This window comes from Homalodisca vitripennis, chromosome 2 (assembly GCF_021130785.1).
Source record: "Homalodisca vitripennis isolate AUS2020 chromosome 2, UT_GWSS_2.1, whole genome shotgun sequence".
NCBI classification, from domain to species: Eukaryota; Metazoa; Arthropoda; class Insecta; order Hemiptera; family Cicadellidae; genus Homalodisca; species Homalodisca vitripennis.
In genome coordinates, this window is record NC_060208.1 from 87237134 (window position 1) to 87260732 (window position 23599).

Here is a 23599-nt window from a genome sequence, read left to right on the forward strand (position 1 = left end):
TAGCGTGATTCAGTGGGTTTAACCACTAGAGTACACAAGTTTCCTGGTTTTATTTCTTGGATTTATCCATCTTATCTTTCGTAAGATTTAAATTTTCCAGCTGGTCACTGTATTTAGAATATAACAGTTGTATTATTATAGTATAGGCAAAGAAGTCCAAACATTTGTACATTTTGAGTAACATTTTCGTGTCGTAGGCGAGAGGACTAATCACGAATTCAATTTGGAGACTTGAAGGGGATACGAAAACTACAGCATTAATTGTTTGGTCGTGCTGCTCGTTTACTCTACCTACACTCTCTCGGGGCCGACTTGTGTGGTGCAAGCTGTTATCTATTTGTTCAAAGAGGGCTCACGACTCGCAAAACCTTTTAAATTAATGTATGTTCAACGACATAGATTTTTTATGATTTATCTCCTCCTTTTCATTTGTCCATGATCCAGAATTAAAATGCTGATTTTAAGGAACATACTTTTACCTAGGAAGTAACGTGTTTGTGTGAAACTGATTAGAAATACTATGTCTCAAAATAGGATAAGGGTATAACCTACTTTTAAGAATATCATTATTAAATTTTTTATTTAGAAATTAACTTACTAAATAGGAACCTCTATGATCAGACGATAAACAGCGTTAGCCCTCTATTAGCTCCATCATGTCATGTTTTTACAGATTGTAGTCTTCTATTTAGAAAATGGAAAGAATTCAAACAAATCAAATACGCGATTTGAGCAATGTTGTAAAGGTTACGGTTTGAGTTCCGTTGTAGCACATACGAGTGATATGGATGGAAGTTGTTAGTGTGTCGACTTAGGACGAAGAGGAGAACTAATACATTAAATACCAGAAACACGCCTTTGTTGACAGAACAAACGCGTGAGTTAGACCAGTTCCCCTCGGGTAGGGTTGCTTGGTGTGGAGGACGTCATGCCATTAATTACATTAGTTTTAGTAATAGGTTGGTCTTTTCGTCTCTATATACTCGTAACTCGTACGATTACTTGCTTAAATGTATAGGCTAAAACAATTCTAATTTTAAATTAACAAAGCTGAGGTATATTTTTGACAGAATTTTTTCTTTGACAATGTCCTATAGAAATGTTTTATATTCTTTTTTATCAATATATCGGAATTTAAATGTATCGGCAAAAATATGTGAACGAGTATCAAACGACGAAAATAACATTATTGCAGTGAGGTTTAGTTTCAATGTATTGGCTTCGTTCACTTATGAGGACTTTGACAATTTTGAGCTATTTATCTTATTCAATAAAAAGGCAAAATTTCTGTTGCTTAACTAACAAATAGGCTATTTGAAACTGGTTACGAGCAATACAAAAATTAGGTTACAGGTTTGATACAATGCAGCTCTTGGTAGGTTGGAGTGAATATTATTTGTCCTTAATACTTCGTTTTTATTGTAAAATTAGACGTAACAAAACGCTTTCATGTATTTTAGAGTTCTTAATTTCTTGTACACGGTTAAATATTGCTTTCTGTAAATTTATTTCACACTGCAGAAATCAAAGCAATAAGCACTGAGTTTTCGGCTAAAACCCTCTCAAAGCCCAATGTTTTAAAATTGATATAAATACTATTAGGCTAGTATGGGAGTCTGGAGGAAATGGTGGTAACACTTTATGTTCTGTAATGTGCTTCGTACTATTTGTCTAACGATTTATATTCGTGCAGGTGTCACGTTTTGGTTGTGTTAGATTGTGTAAAACTGTTATATGCTTATTAAAATCTTTGTAATTCCCTGAAGAAGGGAAAAGGAGGAAAGGATCCCAGCAGTGGGAGTGCAAAATGTAATTTCAACTGATTTTCCGATAAAATCTTATATCAGTTTTTGCATATTGTATCTTACTTTATATTTAGTTTTCAATAAATGCCCATTTATCTGAGCGGACGATAACGAAAGTGAAGTTTGCGCCGTGTGGAGGACGAGACGCTATGTGGGTCAATGTGTCGGGTGTGACAGACCGTGTGTGTTTCTGTTATCACACCTCGGGGCGGAGTCGGCAGGCGGACCAACGAGCCGTGTTAACAGTGGGTGTCCCAGTCGGCACGGCACCGTGCGTAGTTGCCAGATTCGCTCACAGGTGTCGCCGCTGTCGACCAACTTGGAGTTGGGTGTTTACATTGCATTGTTGCGATCCGATAACGGTTACACGACTGTTAGTAGATAACCGTTATTTATAAGTATTAGTTAAGGTTAAGAGTAAGGAACCAAATGATTTTACAATTGTCGCTTGTCTATGTTTTTTGAAATGTGATTTTTTCACACCTCTTTAGACACTTTTTGTAATTTGTATAAGAATTCAACATATTCAATCTATTATTGGATTATTTTGCAATCAGGCCCGCAGAAAACAGCTGAAGAAAAGAATATTACGTTTTTCCTTATGTATATGAAATATGACAGAAGCGAATTATATGATTTATTTATAAAATATGTGATTTATCTAAGTAATTTTTTTTAGAGCAATATCGTTTGCGTAAGTCATAACTCGTATACACACTGTAAAGAAGTCAAGTTTTTCTTTTGACCTGGTAACAACTTTATCCAAATTTCATAGTTCGGAAATCCTAGGGAAGTAGGCTAATCAAAATGGTTTTTTATAGTTCTTTCATAGATAAATGAGTGAAAATTAACCCATTCAGTGGCAGATCTCTAAAAATAAGACGTTGGCAGTTTAGGCATAGATTGCCGGCGTCTTTTTTTTCGTACATTTTGATAAAAATGAAGTAAATTATTCTAAGTAAAGTGTATACATATCAGTAGTGTTCGTAAATCATAATAAAACAAAATCTCCGATAATGAACTTAGTTTCTGAGACAAACCACACAGTCGTAAATCCTCGATTACACATGTTGACCGGTGCGGGTAATGAGGATAAGCGACTTGGCCAATAGTATATGTAAAATAATACATTTATTTCATTGTCTTAATATAAAAAGCTAAGTTTTTAGTAAAACAAATTACGTTTGAGACATTTAACTCTCTGAGAGTAAAATAAGATGAATATAGGTGTTTTTTTTCAAAAATAGTAGAGTTATAATAGTTTTAATAAAAAAGGAAAATTAAAAGTATTAAATACCAAACGTAGTTGAAACCGCAAATATTTACGGCACTATCGAATTCACGTATGGCATTATTTTTCCTCACATTAGGCTTTTTAGGAATTATGCCTAAACTGTTGTGTTCTCTTTACCACGTGTCTTTGTTGAGAATGCACCTTCATTATAAATAATTGTATTCTGAATCTGGATGAATATTATCGTATTTATATTGTATTATATTTCAATTGTAACCTTCTTTTTAAGAGATGAGCCAAAAATACGTTAGGTAGTCTATGTTTATGAATCAATTATATTGGCGGAATTCCGTTATATAACCACCAGGGCGACTTGAACGGACCTCTTTCTTTATTGTCTCAATTTGTGTTTAATATATTTGTCATTTTTAGAATGTATCTTCAAAGTAAAATCTTATCCACTTATCCTGTTTTAACTTTTGTTTTGAAATAATTAAAACTGTCACATTTGTTCTTTTTAAATACGAGAAATGTACAAGATTAGTACAGCAGATTTAAATATTTTAAAATAAGTCGAAAAGGGCATGTAATTTAAATAATTGGTAAAGTGGTAACTATTCTGAAGAATCTTTTCGATTTGGTAATGGTTAGTTCAACATGAAGTTCTCCATGTAGATATCCTACTATTATATAAAAATCTAATGGTGTATGTCTGTGTGTTTGTATGGGTGTTACTCAATCTCGTAAAAACTACAAGACCTGAAGTTTACAAGGACGTTCTTACTGTCCCTGGTTAACACATAGATCTGTTCCTATTTCTAAAATTTCTCCAGACTACCCCTCACTATTCTTGAAAACTCCATTTTGGCGTAACCAGCAGAAAATAAATGTGTATTTAATCACATGTCAAAGTCAACAATAATAAATATAATGATTTATACAAGCGATGCTAACTGTTTATTCTTATTCATCTGTCAAGTTAGTTACGCATTACAAATGACGTGTTACTTGCAGACGATTTTCTTGTCTAGTTTTTTTTTTATTGGGATTTCAATCAACTACAGTAAAGTGCCATTCGTTACATCATAAGTGAGTTATCTGAAAAGCAAAGGACTGGTACTTTAGTGTCACTTAAGACTTAGTATTTCTCCACACTGGCCTGAAATTGTGTAATTCTGAAATCGCTAGAGCGGTTCAATAAAATATTATGAAATATTTGAGAGAATTCGAGAAACAGTTTTACTCTCCGACTTTAAGACCTCACCTTAAAACCGAAATTGAATCAAGAGATTGTAATATTTTTAGTGACTATCTATAATTTATCTCAGAATTATTTGGAATGCCCTTTAAATAGAATATATACTCATAGTGTACCAGTTTTTCACAATGAAGTCGTGGATAGCAGCTAGTTTTATAAAAACTCAAAGGTCGTAATGGCGTAGAATAATAGTCCTCTCACTGCTAGCAATTAGTTCACAGGGTCATAATAAATCTTCCGTTATCAATTATCACGGTCGGTTAACGTCCAATTATGCCAGGCCAGTCGTTGTCGTTGACCTTCGGCCTAGGGAACACATTTGAATTGCAACGGACTTCCTTTCGCGTCCGGACTCTGTACACAATATTCTGCCTTGTGTAGTTTGGCAAATCGTAACGGCCAGATAGTTTTCGGTCGTTTACAAAATTTGTGTTCGAAGTAAAACTTTGTTATATTACTGTGTAAATTGTGATACAATTGTTTCCGTAACATAGGTTTTTCGGGAAGATTTGGCCAAATGTTGTCTTTTACTTACTGTTCGTTAAGGTACTATATTTGACCTCTGCTATTTTGCTAATTATTTGTTGCAACAATAAACAACTGCTCGCTTTTCTCTTAAATTATTAACAAAAAAGAAGATGATCTCCTTTTATGTAATCTAAACCTTATTTCGTATTTATGGGCCACTGGCTTATTACCAGAGCTCCTCAAACAGAAAAGGGACGTAAGTCGATACAGTACAAGGTTGATGATACTTATCAGGGACGCACCTACGGGGGGGGCGATCGGGTCCGGCCCCCCAAGAGCATTTTATTTAAGAAATTAATCCCCTATTAGTTTGAAGCAACTTTGAAATCAATTATAAACAAATATATAAATACAAACTGTATATAACAATTTTAAATTACAAAATACACAACACTGCACATAGCCTATTTAATTTAGTTCAAAACGCAATATTTCACCGCCACGCAGCAAGTACGGAAGTGAGGTTAGTTCTTACTATTTCTTGTGGCTTCTACCTGTACTCTGTACTTTCAGTAATCGAATGCAAAATGTACTCATACTGATGTAAAATAATACATTAAAGAGTACTCCTAAAAAACGATCCAGTCACTGTAAAAGTTTAATTTAAAAAAATATTCAAATTTTTAATTTTATTTGTATTTATGTATATATATTTTTTTCCTGAAAGTATAAAAACTTAATTTTGAGGTATAATGGTTAGTTGTAGAGAGTCATTACAACAAGTTTAGCTTTCCTGGATACAGTAGTTTTTAAATAACGGTACTGATATATGACAAATTTAATATAAGGTTAAATGAGACGACAGACAAACCTGTTCCTTTAAACAAACCATAGAAACTGAATTTGTCGCAGATGATTTTATTGTCCAAGTACAAGGTAACTGGTGATTGGTGGAAGTGTTTTTACTGCAAACTTTTTATACTATAAAATAACCATTTTAGAGCCTAATACTTCAAATTATTCCCGGAGAGTACCCCCGCTCCTCTACTGGTCTGGAGGTGTTTCCATAGCCCCGACTCAACAGTGTGCCGCACACCCGGAGCACCCAAGATTTCTGGTAGGATTTGAACCCGCCCTATCTCTAACCCAAATCCAAAGTTCGACGTCTTAGACCCCTTGACCATCGGATTTCCATAAAATACAGAAAGTAGGGAATACATAAATAAGTTTAGAAATAATTAGAAAAGAGGTAAGAAAAGTTTATTTTATAAGCATCCGGCGTGCCAATGGTCTTATTGTTTTTTAGTTCAGTAAATAAGTCTTTAGCTAGTATACTTTGTGTGCAGATAGTAAAGCCGATTTTAACCATTCTTAAAACTAAACATTCGTGAACGTTGTGAACGAACACCAAGTGACGGTGACAAATGGAAAACTCAATAGTTGTGAATTTCCGTATATAATACGAACGTAGAAAGTGAAAGCCACCGGCGACATCAATAAAAGAAGAGAGTGATTATAGCTATTATTTTGCCTCTTTTAATAAGTTATTTATATAATTCACATCTTTCAAAATAGTGCTCAGGGAAATGTTTCTCCTGGTGCCTAAGTGCTTGACAGGAACAAAGCAGATACTGACTCTCTATTTAGTGGATGTCCTCTAAGAAACTCATTTTGTAGACGAGTCGAAAATGAAGGCATGCAGACACGAGTCGGTAGTTGCCTATGTTGTGCCACGCGCCCGGCTGGGGAGTCCACAGAAATAAACTCTCCCTCCCTCACTCTTGTACTAAAACGCCGGCACTGTAGTCACAGCAAGGCCGAGCCAACACGTTTCACGGTAAGCACAATATTTACTTCCTTACCTCTGTAAACTTCAAACGGGATTAACCCAAGACCTAGGTTCAGTATTAACCCGTACACTGTTGTTTGCCAATCCTATCTGATACACCATTTACGCATAAATCACTAGCAATACCATAATTTTTCTAATCTAATCGCTGTTTTGATATTTTACAAATGTTTTACAAAAAATATAAATGTTACTTGCATACTATAGTGCATATTTCGTTCAATGACAAAAATAATAACATGTTACCTGCCAGTTCTCAAATAGTTTGCTTGCATTTGTTTTGATCAGTTTAAAAGTACAGTCATATCGACACTGTGTAATTTTATTGTTTTAATATTGATTTAATTTATAATTTGTACTAACGGTAAACATGGTAGGCCGATTTGACTCAAATTTTTGTTTCCTCCGTGCCCGACCTAAGTTTTGATATTCAAATAACATAATAAACTGAACACCTTTTGGAACCACGATAATTCTAGCTATGATAGAGCTATTCATGTATATGGATCTTGAATGTATAGTACGGATTAATAAGTATATTGAGAATGTCGGTATGTTTGACATTCAGCTCCATCATATCAGTGTACACATCATGTGTCGCGTAACACACTGTGCTGAGGTGTTATGCAAAATGTCAGTGTATAGCTCATTTAATTAAGCTACATGTGTTGCTATACCATATGCTAAAATTGCACGTAATTGATTGACCAATTTGTTCGTTAATGCCCAGCCAAATCCCATTGGGTGACATGCACCATCATCGAACTCGATGTTTCCTATACATATATAAATGAAATTTCGTACAAAATGTGAAGTGTATAAAGCAGTTCGTTATCGATTTATCGTGTACAGATATTACATTTTCATGTCCCTAGAGTTATCAAAACTCAACATAGATAATTGACAAGTGGAGAACCATCGTGTACTCGACCAACCACGGCCAACTGTCAGTATTCCCCACCACTTTCAGAATATTGACGGACCGACGCTGTCTGAAAATATTGTTCACTTCAGTCTTTCGTAAGTTTGTTCTTCCATATTCTAAGTGTTAGTATGACAGTGGACTTCTCATTGTTGACATTCTGGTCAAGGACCAGTTTTCGATAAGAATGAACACCGAGGGCAGTTAGTTACACAAATAGTTACTTGTCATCCTCGTCCATAAGACCGTAACTTTGTATCTGGCGCAGTGGTGTACCCAAAGGGGTATGGGAACTGAACTTCAATCACTCCTCCCCCTCTCTCGATGTCCCATACGGGGTTTCCAAATTAGAGTTGCAGGTAAAAATATATCGCAGATTCAGTCCATGCCTCAGTGAACAGTATCTATCAGCCAAACAGCGGCTAATTTATACATAACTCACAATCTTGAGTTTAGCTTAGTATGTTTGTACGTCAATATGTATAAGCTTCCAGTTAAACCTCGTGTTCCCTCGTTAAACGTTTGAAAATTATGGTTCCGCCACTGGTCTAGCGCCTTGCTGGAGAATAAAATGAAATAAATAACCAGATTTTCTGACTGTTCACGCAGGTGGTGTAAATTGTGTTTGACTTGGTACAGACGCCACAGATAATAGAAACATGGACGTAGAGGGAGGGGCCGCCCATACACACGTTCACTGTTGAGATGCGTGTCCATGCCCACTCGTGAACTGCACGATGAGTCATGCCAGTCGGTTTGACAGCCCTGCAGTTGCTTCAGTTTGCCGATGTCGCGTTGACAACACGTCCGCTCAGCTGCCCATCTCTTGTCCCAGACCGGTTGAATAGTGATTTTATTCAACGAACGTTTTCGTTATATATCGTAGTTTTTAGTGATTTGATGACGTCAACGATTATATTATCGTTGTGATTTTATTTTTAATTTGTTTAGCTTTTTAGTGTTGTGTTTGTGTTTTTTGCTGTGTCTTATTGTTGTGCGCCTGAAATGTTCTCCAGTTTTAAGTCACGATTTCGGTAAGCGTGCTGGTAATTGTGTTGCTGATAGTATTAACAGTTTATACAACGTAGAAATAAGAAAGATAGTGAGAATCGGGAAGGCCTGTACTTTAAGTATTTTACTTAACATGAGCAAGAAAATAATTTTGTTTTAAATCTGTAAGCCCCTTCAAATAAGTGTTAAATCAAACGTATCTAAATTTTAAGAAGCAGTAAACCCCAATTAATTAAATTGTATATGATAAGCAATTTCTTATTAATTTATAACATAGCTTCACCTAAAAACCGTTAAATGGAATTTATTAAACTTGTGTATTTAAATTCAAATTCCAGCATACGATACCTGTAATATGTACACAATTGTTCATAAAATATACTTAATATACCTAATTTTAAACTATTACAATATTTTGTTATTTTGAATTGTGTTAGTACCTTGTGACTCAATTTTTTAAAATAAAGTTAGTCTACTATAGCAAGCATGTTATGGCGTATAAATGTAGAGAAACGATAAAAACACTTAAATCGAATAAAAGTATTTATCAACCTTCGTTAAAATACTTTCGTAATAGTTTTCAATAATAGGCTACACTATTGTGAAGCCATGTCATTCGCCCTTGGTGTACTCTCAATGTTAACAATTAATTGTGTCTTTTGGATCAGAGACAGATTGACTTATAAAAACAACTTAAAAATCTCTTCAACATTTACTACAATCTATATTTTTAACAATACCTATTTTAATTCTCGAAAAGCTACGAATATTGCTGTTGTTATTTTTTCTACAGTTCAATTTGACTGAAACTAGTTATATTCTTTTCGTAGTTTCTGGAATCAAACACGTTTCTTGAGTTAGAATTCTATCGTTTCATACAACTATTAAACACGCGTTATACGGTGCTCTCCTTTCCTTGGTTCGCGCGCGTGTTTATCTGTTTCTCGCAATCACTTCAAACTCAAGGACGAGCGTGTAGTGGTAACTAAAATGGGGGTTTCATTTGGATGTATTATACAATATTTTTCACTTGACTGGCCGATTAATAAAAGACCAAACTATAATTTTGAGTAAAATTTTGAGGGCTGTAACTCCCATGGGTGTATTTTTAGACGCTCGTATGAAATAGTCCATTTTTATCCTTATAAGTGTTATTTTCTGACTGAAGTTTTGACCATCCGACATGTTGAATGCGCTGGTTTAAGCTTTTAACTTTATTCTAAAGGACTTTGAAACCCATGAGAAATGTAAGGGTTTGACATGAGGTATTATTCAAAATTTAGATTGGGATTGTAAATCGGTTTATTGAACAGTGATCATGATTGTCTACCGCGTTTGTTCCGGATTTTCGCAATAGTGGAGGGGTCGGGTTCCATTAGCATTAGCCTTTAACTTACTTTAACTACTGAAAGAGTTATCCAAACCTGGGTAAACATATAATCTCAGTAATTGTTTGAACAAGACAAGAAAGTATTCTAGTTTCTGAATGATCTGGCTCGATCAACCGATTATTAAAATGTTCTGTCTCAAACCGCACCCAATGAAGGCCTTTTTTGTGTGTTACACCTGCGAGTTGTTTATATCAGGCACGTGTTTGGCCTGGATGACGTCACCGGCTCTGTATAAGGCCGATGTGGTGCGAGTTACGTCACGCTAAGGCCACGGTACCTGCTGGCTTGCGTACAATCGTACAACCCACGCGCCGACCACACCGATCCTGCTGTCCATGAGACATAGCCGCTTCTACACATAGTACGAGTGTTATAGTACATTAACTATACCTTTATTTCACATGCTGTGGTATCGTACGCATGCAACTGTACATTTTATCGTGGTATTATATGGCAGAAGTACCTCAGACATGTAGTCGCGTAACACGGTTCATTCAATGTGCATACACAATTTGAAATGTGCTGTGGACGGGCAGACAGACGGAAAGAAAAGAAATTGTTTAAAGTCCTCAGGAACACAGACGGGAAATTATGCCAGCCGGTTGTGTGTGATAGGTTCAGTGACGCTTACTCAAATACCACGGATGGACATGCAACATTATGAAACTCATTCTTGTCTATGTAGAAATGAAGTTTCGTACAATATTTAAAGTATACACGTGAAATTTTTCTCGAGGTAGTTAGGCTATGCAAACGCTCAGCCAAATTCCATAGAGGGAGTCATGAAATACGACAACGCCTATGTATACATTTGAAGGCTATAGCTTAATTTGTTCTTGATGTAAACTCAGCAGATAGAGAATAAATTGCGAGTACCCTTAGTGATAGCTAATCGAAATATACAACATTTATTTCTAGTTAATAATTCAATTCATTCTTGATGATCATACTGAGTAATAGGCTTTGCTAATGCTCAGCCAAACATGTTTAATCACCTTATATGTTTGCGAATTAATCGGTACAACGGAGTATCGACGAGACAGAACGTAAAGAAAGTCTTCCCATCAAAGTAAAGGACGCACGATGAGAAATCGAATGCTTATACTCAGTTGTTTACAAAGCTGTTTGTGTTGCGAGTTTTTTTATTGCACTTATGACCCCATCGTTACCCACAAGACTAACTAATGTACAATATTCGCTAACGCACAACCAAATCCCACGTAGTAACATGCAACATCATTGAACTCGATGCTGTCTAGGTACAAAAAAAGCTTCATGGTCAATTTCGTTCGTTCTCTAAATATCGTGTGGACAGATATAAGAGAAATTTGGCAGTCCCCTAAGTGAAACGTTTCAATAACGCTCAACCTAATAAGGGGTTTCATGCATCCTCGGATATAAATTACTTGAAAAATAAATGTGCGTTTCTTTGATTTTATCTTCTGTATTTACGTAACTACTCTTGGAGACGTATCACATTTTGTGTGATATTGTTGATTGTGATAACAAAAAATATGGAGGAAAACATGGTTTTCTGTTTATCCGCCACGTTCGAGATATGCAGTGCAACTGTAGTCTTGGGAACAACCGCCACGCTCGAGATATGCAGTGCAACTATAGTCTTGCGAACAACCGCCACGCTCGAGATATGCAGTGCAACTGTAGTCTTGCGAACAACCGCCACGCTCGAGATATGCAGTGCAACTGTAGTCTTGCGAACAAACCGCCACGCTCGAGATATGCAGTGCAACTGTAGTCTTGCGAACAAACGCCACGCTCGAGATATGCAGTGCAACTGTAGTCTTGCGAACAACCGCCACGCTCGAGATATGCAGTGCAACTGTAGTCTTGCGAACAACCGCCACGCTCGAGAGATGCAGTGCAACTGTAGTCTTGCGAACAACCGCCACGCTCGAGATATGCAGTGCAACTGTAGTCTTGCGAACAACCGCCACGCTCGAGATATGCAGTGCAACTGTAGTCTTGCGAACAACCGCCACGCTCGAGATATGCAGTGCAACTGTAGTCTTGCGAACAACCGCCACGCTCGAGATATGCAGTGCAACTGTAGTCTTGCGAACAAACGCCACGCTCGAGATATGCAGTGCAACTGTAGTCTTGCGAACAACCGCCACGCTCGAGATATGCAGTGCAACTGTAGTCTTGCGAACAAACGCCACGCTCGAGATATGCAGTGCAACTGTAGTCTTGCGAACAACCGCCACGCTCGAGATATGCAGTGCAACTGTAGTCTTGCGAACAACCGCCACGCTCGAGATATGCAGTGCAACTGTAGTCTTGCGAACAACCGCCACGCTCGAGATATGCAGTGCAACTGTAGTCTTGCGAACAACCGCCACGCTCGAGATATGCAGTGCAACTGTAGTCTTGCGAACAACCGCCACGCTCGAGATATGCAGTGCAACTGTAGTCTTGCGAACAACCGCCACGCTCGAGATATGCAGTGCAACTGTAGTCTCGTGAAAAACCGCCACGCCCGAGTATACTCGTTTTCATATTACCAGCTGTTTTATTTTTGTTGTATCAGCTGTTATATTGTGTTACTTGGCGCGCTATCATGTTAGAAATGCCTAGAAGATACTTGTCCAGTTAGTGGTGCATCTTGTGGACATTACTTACTTAAACTACTTGAACGTACTTTGTGTCGTACACGAGTGGTTACGTTGATATTTTGCGAGGTATTTTTCGATGCTTATTCATAGATAGTTGTGTGAAGTGGTAATTTGTTGTAATTATGTGACAAATTGAGATGTTTATACTGTGTGTTAATTGCTTACTCTGTTTATTAAACTTTGAATCACGTGTTTAACGTGTTATGTCAAAAACTACTATAAACGGGAAAACTACTCGGCGCTGGGGGGTCTTAGTATGAAAGTTCGGTGCTCGGGTGTCGCCGCGAATACAGGCGATTACAGGGTTTAAAATGAAGCTTTCTATAATTTAACCCATCATTATTAAACAATTAATAACAATAACAAAATTCTTATACATCATTTGTTATATGGCTCTTTAAGAACGGCATACCAAAAATTGAGAGTTCTAAGTTGCTAATTAAAGGCGTATTTTATTTGTTTGTAAACCCTTAAAAACTAGGTTATTAGCTATTATTTTGAGAATACTTATATGGTACTTTACGTACTGGTCGTGAATACTGATAAGAATTCGTATTCAATTAAATTAAATTTTACACCATCCCACAAATGGAAGATAAAGAGACTTTATTATTACAACGGGTGAAGCAGTGGCTGCTTCCTGGCCCAGTTTGGTACAGTCTGTGGCCGCACGTCATCGTTCCCCAGAGGTCCGTGAGGGTGACATACCCAAAATAACTTCCCACATTTTTCATATACATTGTTAGTTCTTCGATAGTTCCTGTTAAGTTCTCACGAAAAATGCGTTAGTTCAGCAATATTAATAATTTTAAATCTCTGATTGAATGTGAGGAAGCCAATTTCACAGCACATCATGTAGCTTACCCACATTTAAATATTATAATTGTTTTCAGTGTATATATAGTTGGTTCCTGTAAGTTCTCATAAAAAAATATTTTATCAGCGGGTTGCGAGCGGGTGACATGGCGCGTTTTTATGAAGTTCAAAAGCATTTCACCTTCATCGTTCCACACCACTACAAAGCGAATTCATTCAGTGGTAGGTAACACAATGCGGAGGCTTTGTTAAAGTTGAGTTAATAGATTGATTTTAGAACTTTGTTCTTGTAAACTTAATATTTGTCAGCATTCCTTTCACAGTGTTAAATTAACTTCACTCATCTTTGTTTAGTTTGTGACTAGTTCAGAAAGCGTCTGAGTTAAGAGTAAAAGTGGCAAAACCATACACTATATTCTGTCATTTCAACATGAGTTATATGTCTTCTCTGACGATGTGATGGAAGCTCGCTTAGGCGTTTTGATTTAGTGAGAAATGAGCTTTCAAATAACAATAACAAAATCATGTGCAGTTCAGTAAGAGGCGCTATTGGAAAGCTGAGGTGCTGTTCCAGCGAGAATAAAGCTCGGAAGAACATCCTGAGCTGGAAAAATCGTGTGCACGCTGTGATTTGTTCACGTAGCTTCGGAACTTGCGGACGAATGTTGTAAGAAAAAGCTCTGTGGAATTCTCTCAAGAAAGGCGTGGTTCGTGACACCCAGTTAAGAAACACCAAGTTTGTAGTGATATAGAGGTAATATTTTATATACATCGGGGGCGCTTCACGTGGCAGAGATAATATTCAAACGTTTAAAATTTCAAGTGGAACCAACTGTTTGGATTAACCCTCCCCTCGCTGGGATCGTTGCCCATTGTATTTGCCGGATTCGTGTTATATGAACGCAGCTGTCGAGGTCGTGAAATAAAAGCAGCCTACTCTCGGATGATTAGATGCCTGAGTTTGAAAAATAACCACAAACTAACCAGTCCAGGAACAATAATGGGAGTTACATTAAAATCTTGGTGTGGTTTTTGCTGCGTTTAGACATATTATAAGAGCAATTTGTGATCCGATTAAGACGAAATTTATATAGCCTACAAGATAGTTTTGTGAGTGCACTGTTTTTAAGGCAACGTTCTCTGGTTAGTCTGGCGGTTTGCGCGTTCAGTCGAGCAGGCGCGGCCACGGTAAATGAACGAATCCTGCTCAGTTAAGTCGTGTTCAAAATTAAACGTTTTAAATAGTAATTTACAAAATTACACTTCAAGATGATGCCTTTTAAGAACTCCATAAGGAGACCAATGCTGATTTTTTAAAACAACCTGGTCAAAAATAAAGTTAAGGAGTAATTTAACAACAACTTTAAAATTCTACACATAACGTGGCTATGGTGGGAAGTATTGATTCAATGTGAATATCGAGTTTATCTCCATTTCATCTTCCACTTAGTGCAACTCTGAAATCTAACACTGGTACAGATTGACTCCTGGAATCTGGAGTCCACTTCTGTATGAAGAGTTCCATAAGAAGTCACAATTAAGACGTTTTGAAAAAAACTTAACCTTTAGAATTAATAACTTTTTTTGAATTAGCTATATATTTAATTTGAAAAAATAATATTTCCATAATGCAAATGTGCTTCTATTAGCTACGTTATGTACGAGGTGTGATAAAAATACAGTGAATGAATTTTTATAGCGGCAACTGTTGATGCTACATCCATATGATATAATTTGCCTAGTAGCAGGGATCGTTGAGACAGGTAGCGACAAGTTTCAACATACTGGAGCTTGTCAATCGACTGCCAAAGCTGCTAGAGTGAGGTCGTGTTTATTGTGTAGTGCATCATTGAATTCAAACAACACTTTACCATTAAGTTGTGTTTAAGTTACAAAAGAATGCAAAAAAGCTCACAAAATGTTAAAGTCTGTGCATAGCGGTAATGTGGTAACTGTAAAGACTGTATATAAATGGTATGGCCAATTTAAAAGCAGAATTGAGTCAGTTGCGATGAGCAGTGATCATTAACCTCAAAAACAGACAACAATGTGGAAAAATTAGAAACAATGGTTCGTTCAAACAGGCGAATGACTAAAGTATTCGAGAGCTATCAGAAGATCTTTACATCTCATATGGTTCTGTACAAAGCATTTTAACCAATAATTTGCAAATGTGACGAGTGTTTGCATAATTTGTTCCTAGACTTTTGAGCGATGAATAGAAGGAAAATCATGTGTCAGTCTGCATAGAGTTGAAGGATTGATTTTAAACAGATCTAGACTTCATGGCCAAAATTGTATCTGGGGCACCCTGAGACCAAAATGCAGAGTTCCAATTGGAAAACCAGTGCATTTCCTCACCCTAAAAAGGCACACCAGTAAATCCGAACATCAAGGTCATGTGTATTGTTATTTTCCATAGTGAGGGAGATCATAGTGCGATCAGAGTTCGTTTCAAGAGGAACAACTGTGAACATGAGAGAAGTAAGTTACACAACAAGAAGCATCTGGAGGCTTCAGATCTGAGGAGACAGAAAACTAACAGGATCATTTAGTGATATAACCGACATCGATCCAAAGTGAAATGAGAATCCACATGAAAGCTAAGAAAAAAGGTACAAAATATGTTGTGATGAGTATTATAGTAAAACATATCACAGTTAAAAGTAGAGTTTAGGCCTTTAATATGTCTAATTTGGCGGAGCTTGTTTTTGTTGAATTTAGGATTCCAATTTTTGAAGAACAACAGAAAAACTATTGAACTGTTTGAAGCATGCTTCAAGATGGATTATAATGAGAATAATTTATATAGATGACGAAGATGATAGTTGGTAATACTACTATAAAAACAAGACATTCAAACAGAACAATCCATCACTGTATGCAGTTCGTTATCATATGAATATAGTTCTGTTTAGTCATGGCTGATTCAAACTAATGAGTGGTTCTTATCACATGTATGGAAGTCACTGATTTGTTATCAGTAGTATTTATCAATTTTTCCCAGAGAGCTGTGGCTGTATGGTTCTGTAGTTTTGTGGGTTCTCTATCAGTCAGTTCTATATCTACTGATTTGATAAATGTAGAGCAGATTAAACTATATTTAGTCTTTTCTTTTTGTTAAATAACTGAAATAAGAGTACTTCCTTTATTAGAGTAAAATATACTGTACTTACTGTTTGTGTTACCTTTCAATTAAGGAATGGGTAGCTTCATTATAGAGTAAAAGTATAGAGTAAGAACAGCATTACTGTAAAGAACTTTTGGGTTAACTTTAAGTAAAAATTAGCTTAGTATTAAACTTACATTTTAAATGGCTTTGTACGCAACTTCTTGCTGAATAACAGGACCAACATAGGCATAACCTTTAGTTGGTGTACTTAACAAGTCTGATATAAGTTATGTTATTGGGAGATATTCCAATATTCAGAACTAAGAGTATGAATATATATATATATATATATATATATATATATATATATATATATATATATGATTTTAGTTGATGTAAAAAGATCAGGTACTGTGCACCATTGACTATGACCTCTAATCATTCCAAAAATGCAGGAAACAGCAGTAGGAAAGGCCAGAGTGTCTGTTTTCAAATGTAAATAGTGATGGAGTGGTCTTGCCCTTTCATAAATACTTATCTTTATGTTTTCTTTGTATCTGTATTATCTTTTTCATTTTTATTTATGTTGCAGTGAGCTGCCTAAAACAGACAATACATACAATCCTACGTCGCAATACTACGGCTGTACGCTGGCGCCTGGGATTCCTCTGATACCCAACCTGTGCCGGCGACCACTGCGCTCGCCTGACCATGGGTATGAGTACAACCTCACCTCAAAACATAGTCCGTGGACTCCTACCATCACTGAGACCGTCACCAACAGTCGGAACAGTTGGGTAGAGAAAAACAACTACAATATGAGTGAGTAGTATTTAATAACTCAAAATTATTTTTTCCTAATTTCTCTCACACACACACACACATATTAGTATTGGAGGTTATACTGTGGTAGTTAATAAAAGTTATGGTACGCAAACAGATGGTATTGACCAAATTTTATGTAATGGATGTAGTTTACTAACATTTGGATTTTTAACATATTGATAATTTACATTTTCCCAAAAAGTATGTTAAAAAAAAATTAAAATAAAAAATAACAGCTTAGCAATAAAATTTTGGTTAGTTTCCACTATTTATTATTCATCCTGCAAATATTGTAAATGTGTAAGTGCCTTTGATAGTTTGTTTTGATTTCATATTTAAACTATTCAACCGTTCGTACTGAAATTTTACATGGACATTCTTAGTGTCCTGTTATAGATATAGACCTATTTTTATTTTGAAAATGCCTCCGGGCCACGCTTCACTGGTCTCTAAAATAGCAAAAAGCCCCATTTTGATTTCTAAAGTTGCGAAATATTAATTGAAAGAGCCTGTTAAGTGTAATTAACTGCTCCATGTAAACATTGTTTTATGAAATCACAACCACATGTTTAATTAATTTAACAACTATTTTCAGTTTTTTTTACAAATTATAGTGTGCAAGCATACAGTAAGCTTAATAACAACACTTCTAATTTCAACCTTTTCTGCAACCGATGTTGCATACTATTATAATAATACATACTGTAAAGATAAATTATAATATATCTTTGTTGGTTAATTTTACGTTCAGGATTAATTTTTTAATTTAGATATTTCCTCAAATATTGGAGTTTTTTTTGACTTGTAATGTATTTAACATGTTGGTTGGATCTCTGTTGTAATGTATATAAATGTGTAGTTTTTCTTTGAAATATAATTTTTATCCCTTGTTTTGGAATTCAATAATTTTCATGTTTTCTTCAATACTTTTAAAATTGTGACCTGTTTGTGAGAGTTTTTCTCCAAAATTTGACTTTATACTGGTTGTGTTGTTTTATTTTAAGGCTTATATATGTTCCTTAAATCATAACTTGATGTTTCAACTTGTTTGGCCATTGTAATAATTTTGACAATAACTGTTAAGTTTATATATTAAATTTGTTTATAGTTCGTTGTGAAGTTATAATGTTGGTGTGATCAGAGCGTATTTCCTGAAACGAATGTAAGAAAATAAAGTTATTAAATGGTACTATTCTATTTATTTTATAATTAACGTATGTATAAATTAATTTTAATTGTACTGTTATTAAATTTTTAAAGAAGATTAATGTAATGCCTCTGTTGTAGATAACAGCCATGACAACGGTAATGGCACAAGCACCAACCACCACCTTGGATTGACTCGGCTCACCAGACGTCAGGTAGACTTCCAAGACTCAGGGCTGGAGTCTGACAGTGAGCTGGAGGTGGAGGACAGCGAGGAACTTCCCTATGTCCGCAGTCAGAACACTGTCACCTTGCTTAGCTGGCTCGTCACGATCGTCACAACAGTTGTCACCAGCGTCGTCACAGTGGTCACAGAGACTGTATATGGCAGGGGGGACCGTCATGACCACAATCATGTTAACAGTGAGTACTGGATCATTAATATCTGGATGGTAAATGTTCACTTAATTGTCAAAGTTATAGAATAGTTCAGTTAAGCAAAAAATATTACAGTTGTACTTTTAATTAATTGGCTGTATGATTTTAAATTATAGTAAAATTCGTTAAAATTAATTGTTAGAAAAATACTAAGGAATTAGCCTATATCCATAAATACTACACAAGATTTAAATTTGTCTTTGAGTGAATCCTGTCTCTCCAAGTTGGCTTTGATTGATGAAGGCTGGAACAGCATATTCTCTCAAGGTGACAAATTTGTCCTATATGTCACCTATGGTTTTGTTCTGTGAGATTTCGGCAAGTGATAGCACCAATTCCTCCTTCCTCTCCATCTATGTTGAAAAAAGCAAAGTTGTATTTTTAGGCTATACTCATGTATAATATAAATCTACTATTTATTTTATTAAAAATAATGGAGGTCACTTTCAGAACGTTTATTGTATCTTTACAATTAGTTTATGACAATTTAGAACATGTTTTTTAGTAAATTTGCCATTTAAAAAATTCTATTTCACACTTAAAATGGCATAGAATATCTTTTTCAATCAATAGTTTCTCTATTATTGAAGTTTAAATATACTTTAGGTTTTATCATGCTCTCTTGCTATCTTTACATTCTATAGTACCAAATAAGAATTGGGTACAGCAGGATCTGTAACTCCGCTCTGCATCAGCCAGCAGATTTGAGTCAGTCGCTGACCACTGTGTTGATTCGGGACTGGTACCTATACTGGCACCATGGCTGATACATCTAAACTTAGATCTTGCATGTTGTAGACAACAGTAACCACATTCTATATCTAAAAACGTATGTTAACAGCGAGAGTGCCATTGAAACAGACTGGAGGAGTATCGTGGTATCAGTACCCAGTTCTGTGGCTGTACAAACTCGCTTTGCTCGTCCATCAGGCAGATGTTTGGCTTCTGTACAAGGTTAGTAGTGTAACACATTACTGAATTCTCAGGCAAAATAAATAAAAAAAAAAAAACACATGATAATGATTCTGAGACTTCAAAATCACTCACCTCACTCAAAAATTTGTATAATGTATAGAATGTCTGGAAATGGCTTACTATTAAATTATGTAATGTATCAACATATATAAATAAATATATATATATACATATATATATATATATATATATATATATATATATATATATATATATATATATATATATATATATATGTGAGTCAAAAGAGTATCTAAAACTAATTTTTTACATTACAACCTCAAAAGCATGAAAGTAGTGTTATTTTGAGACCCATGCATGTGACATAATACTATTGCTTAGTTCTTTTCGTCCTTAATATTTTTTCATATAAAGTTTGTGAGTTACATTATTTGGTTTATTTAGGTCCTACGTTCAAAACTTTAATCAACACTACTTTTCTGGGTTGTCCAAAAGTTATTATTTTATTGTTCTTAATTTATTTACTAAATTTAATTAAGAGTTGTGAAATAATACACATTTTGACTAATGTTTATATTATAGATTTTTGACCAACATTCTGTCATCTGTCTTCCTGAGAAGGTGGGGGCTTAAATGTTATATTCTAAATAGAAGTGGTCTATTTTTCTTCTTTTTATTTATACAGATCCATTTGATAGAATATTAACTAAATAAATTTCAAATTAAAACATCTAAGACTATTTAATTAGACGTGTAGAACAGACTTAGTTGCCAACTAAGTCCACATAATTAGGGTATGATGTTATACCTTGGGTAGGTGTTTGATATTCCAAGATGACTAGATTACAGAAACTATCAGCAAAAATCTAATGGGTTTTAGTTCATTCTGAACTAGTTTGGATTTTGGTTGGAAACACAACACTTAATATAGGCTAAAATTATTTTGATAATGTAATTTTTCTTTGATTCTAGGTGAATTCACTCTTAAGACTGGACAGCTGGGGTACTCCTCAACAGCGTCGAAAATGGGCATTGATTCTCCTTCTCATTCCTCTAGTAATTTGGGCAGGTATGTGACTGAATAGAACATGTTTAAATAATTTAATGTTTTGTCTTGTGGCATTTTAACAATTTTAAAATTGATATTTGTATGTTTTTTTTTAAAAGTTATTATCTTTTAACAACTAAATTGCTGAACTATTGGGTTTCTTATGATTTTATCTCGTATGTTTTAGTGTATTTTGTACTCGCTTTGTGTTTTGAAAATAAAATTGGAAAAATGTTAGTGTATATCAGCATTAATATTCAATAATATTTGTGTTTCTTAATCCACACTTAACTAACACTCAGTTTCAACTTGAGTTTATGAAAAAGGCTGAAACAATTGTTCACATTTAAATTTGAGAAAATATTATACTGTACTTGATCAGTAGTATCATGCAGGTAGCAAAGACAAAGTTACTATCAAACTTTTAATCCAGATTGTGTCAGTGGCCAATTTAAATTGTCCAATTCCTTGGAAATACCATTTAAAAACTGTTATAAAACCTACCTTAATGGACAAAGCTTTAAATATTACTCAAAACTTGCTGGCTACCTTCACATTTTATAGAGTGGCTTAGGGAAATACAGAGGAATGAACGATAAAATACCTTAACGGGCCATGTTTTCCCAGACAACAGTCTGAAAAACCATAAGATTACTATAATGTAAAACCTGTTATAGACGATTATTTTGAAATATTGCATTAACCTATTAGGATTTTCCCCATAATATATGTTTTTGACCATAGTAGGCATTTCAGTCCTACATATACGTATTTTCTTCATTGGGTCAGCAAGGCAAACTAAACCATGGCAATTGAAATATATTAGACCAAATGTAGTTTACAGGACTGGAAGTAAACTGTTTTGGACCAAAGTAGGTTTCTGAGGCCTATGTATATATTTTATTGATTTTTACAAAAGGGAAACTCAGCTGTGACGTCGGAAATATAGTTATTTCAAAATAGAGATGTTCTTGCACACACTGAATCTGATATAAGAGACAGGCACAATTTTCCTTAACCTCCGGTCCTCCTAAAGATAAACACTGAAATAAAATGCACCTGATGTACACCTAATTACGTTTGAAAAATGTCATAGGGCTCCATCATATTATATCATAAACAGTTTTACTAAAGTAGGCTACGGACTTAGATTTGAAAAATTCTGTACAAAACCTCAGGTAACAGATAGCACTAGAAAAATACGTTTCTCTCCTAATAGCAAATGACATGGAACGTATAGTTCTAGTACAAAATAAAAAAATACAAGGCATGAAATAAAGAAGACTATATTTTACAGTTGTTTTGTTGAATAAAGATTCTCAATAATTTCTTTAACATACTTATCAAATACACTCATAATTCTCTTAACAGGAAACTGTAAAAGTTTCACAAACAAACTAAACTAAAAATAATTTAAATATAAATAAATCATCAGCAAAACACAATATTTTGGCAAAATTGACACATAAACTACCACAAAGTGTAAACAATGGGAAATACACGATTGTTAAGTATATTGACTTTTATTAATTCTTTACTTTTATACTTATGAGCGATTGGAATTTTGCTATCAGTATCAAATAATTGAATATAATTTCAATAATGTAATTAACAGATTCACTGCGTTTTTAAAATTGATAATCTTTATCAAATTTTTACATGTGTCACCAGTGACTCAATATGATTGTGGACTTTGGCATCTGTTAGTTAAGTGTAGGCCATTACTAGAGCAATATGGATGAAATTGGTGGAAGTAACAGATTTTGTTCTGTAGGGAGTTCCACCTGTGACTCATGCCACACACCATTTATATTCAGTTAAACTAATATTGAATTATTAAATATAACTCAAAAACATGATAATCGCAAAGATCACTGTGTAATGTAATAATGTAGCAGGCAATGACAGTAGCGGAAATTAGTAGGAATAATATAATCGCACATGCCTGAGTAATGAGTAATAACTGTTTAAACAAAATAAGTCAAGGGACAAATTTACGGTTCATAAGTAATACATTTAATTAATTACGTTTTATAACATATACTATTTGTCATTTCAATCCCCAATTAAATCAGTAAAATACTGTTAAAAATGTTAAAAATGTAACACTCCGCAAAATAGATTAGGTTTGGTGAAATCCAGAAGGGTTCTCAATTAAAAGTAGACAATAGACAAATAAATATTCTTTAAGAATAGTAATAGGGTCACATATGTTTAAAACACAGCTGTTAAGTATATTTAAATTAATATTGTTGACAATGCATTATGTCAAGATGCATCTCGGAATCTCCATTCTTCCCTGCATGCATCTAGGAATTATTCAAGGTTTTAAAATGGCTGGTTTACAAGGAAGTTGTGGAGTTTCCTCTTCAGATCATCTCCCTTTAGTCTTTTGATATTGTCTGGTAGAGTGTTCCATAGTTTTCGGTCAATGTAAGATGGCTTTTCTTCAAAATGTGCTGTACGGTGTGGAGGCAGAACAAAGTCGGCTGTGTGACGGGTGTATTAGGAGTGAATTAGGAGTCACTGTTGAAGCATGCACCAGTGAAAATATTAAAAATCATTTATGAAATACATTAGGTCTGATCAAGTGTCATGTGATGTTGTACCTTATACACTTATTACAAAGTGGAAAGAGGCAGATGTACTTAGTATTGTATGTTATAAATGTCAAAGGGTTAACATAGTGTAATATTTTATGTAATTA

The 23599-nt window shown here is 34.9% G+C and overlaps 1 protein-coding gene across 2 annotated transcripts in view; it reads left to right on the forward strand.

Annotated features, from left to right (window-relative positions):
- Window positions 1-23599, forward strand: part of LOC124354327 — a 96262-nt gene that overhangs the window by 20124 nt on the left and 52539 nt on the right. Inside the window, exons 1-5 of one of the 2 annotated variants that reach the window (XM_046804692.1) lie at window positions 8307-8570; window positions 17092-17321; window positions 18612-18893; window positions 19750-19862; window positions 20817-20913. In XM_046804692.1, the coding sequence (XP_046660648.1) occupies window positions 8542-8570; window positions 17092-17321; window positions 18612-18893; window positions 19750-19862; window positions 20817-20913 (751 nt within the window). In that variant the 5' untranslated portion in view covers window positions 8307-8541. Of the gene's footprint in view, window positions 1-8306; window positions 8571-17091; window positions 17322-18611; window positions 18894-19749; window positions 19863-20816; window positions 20914-23599 lie in introns of those variants that run through there. The other variant, XM_046804691.1, reaches the window with a different exon arrangement.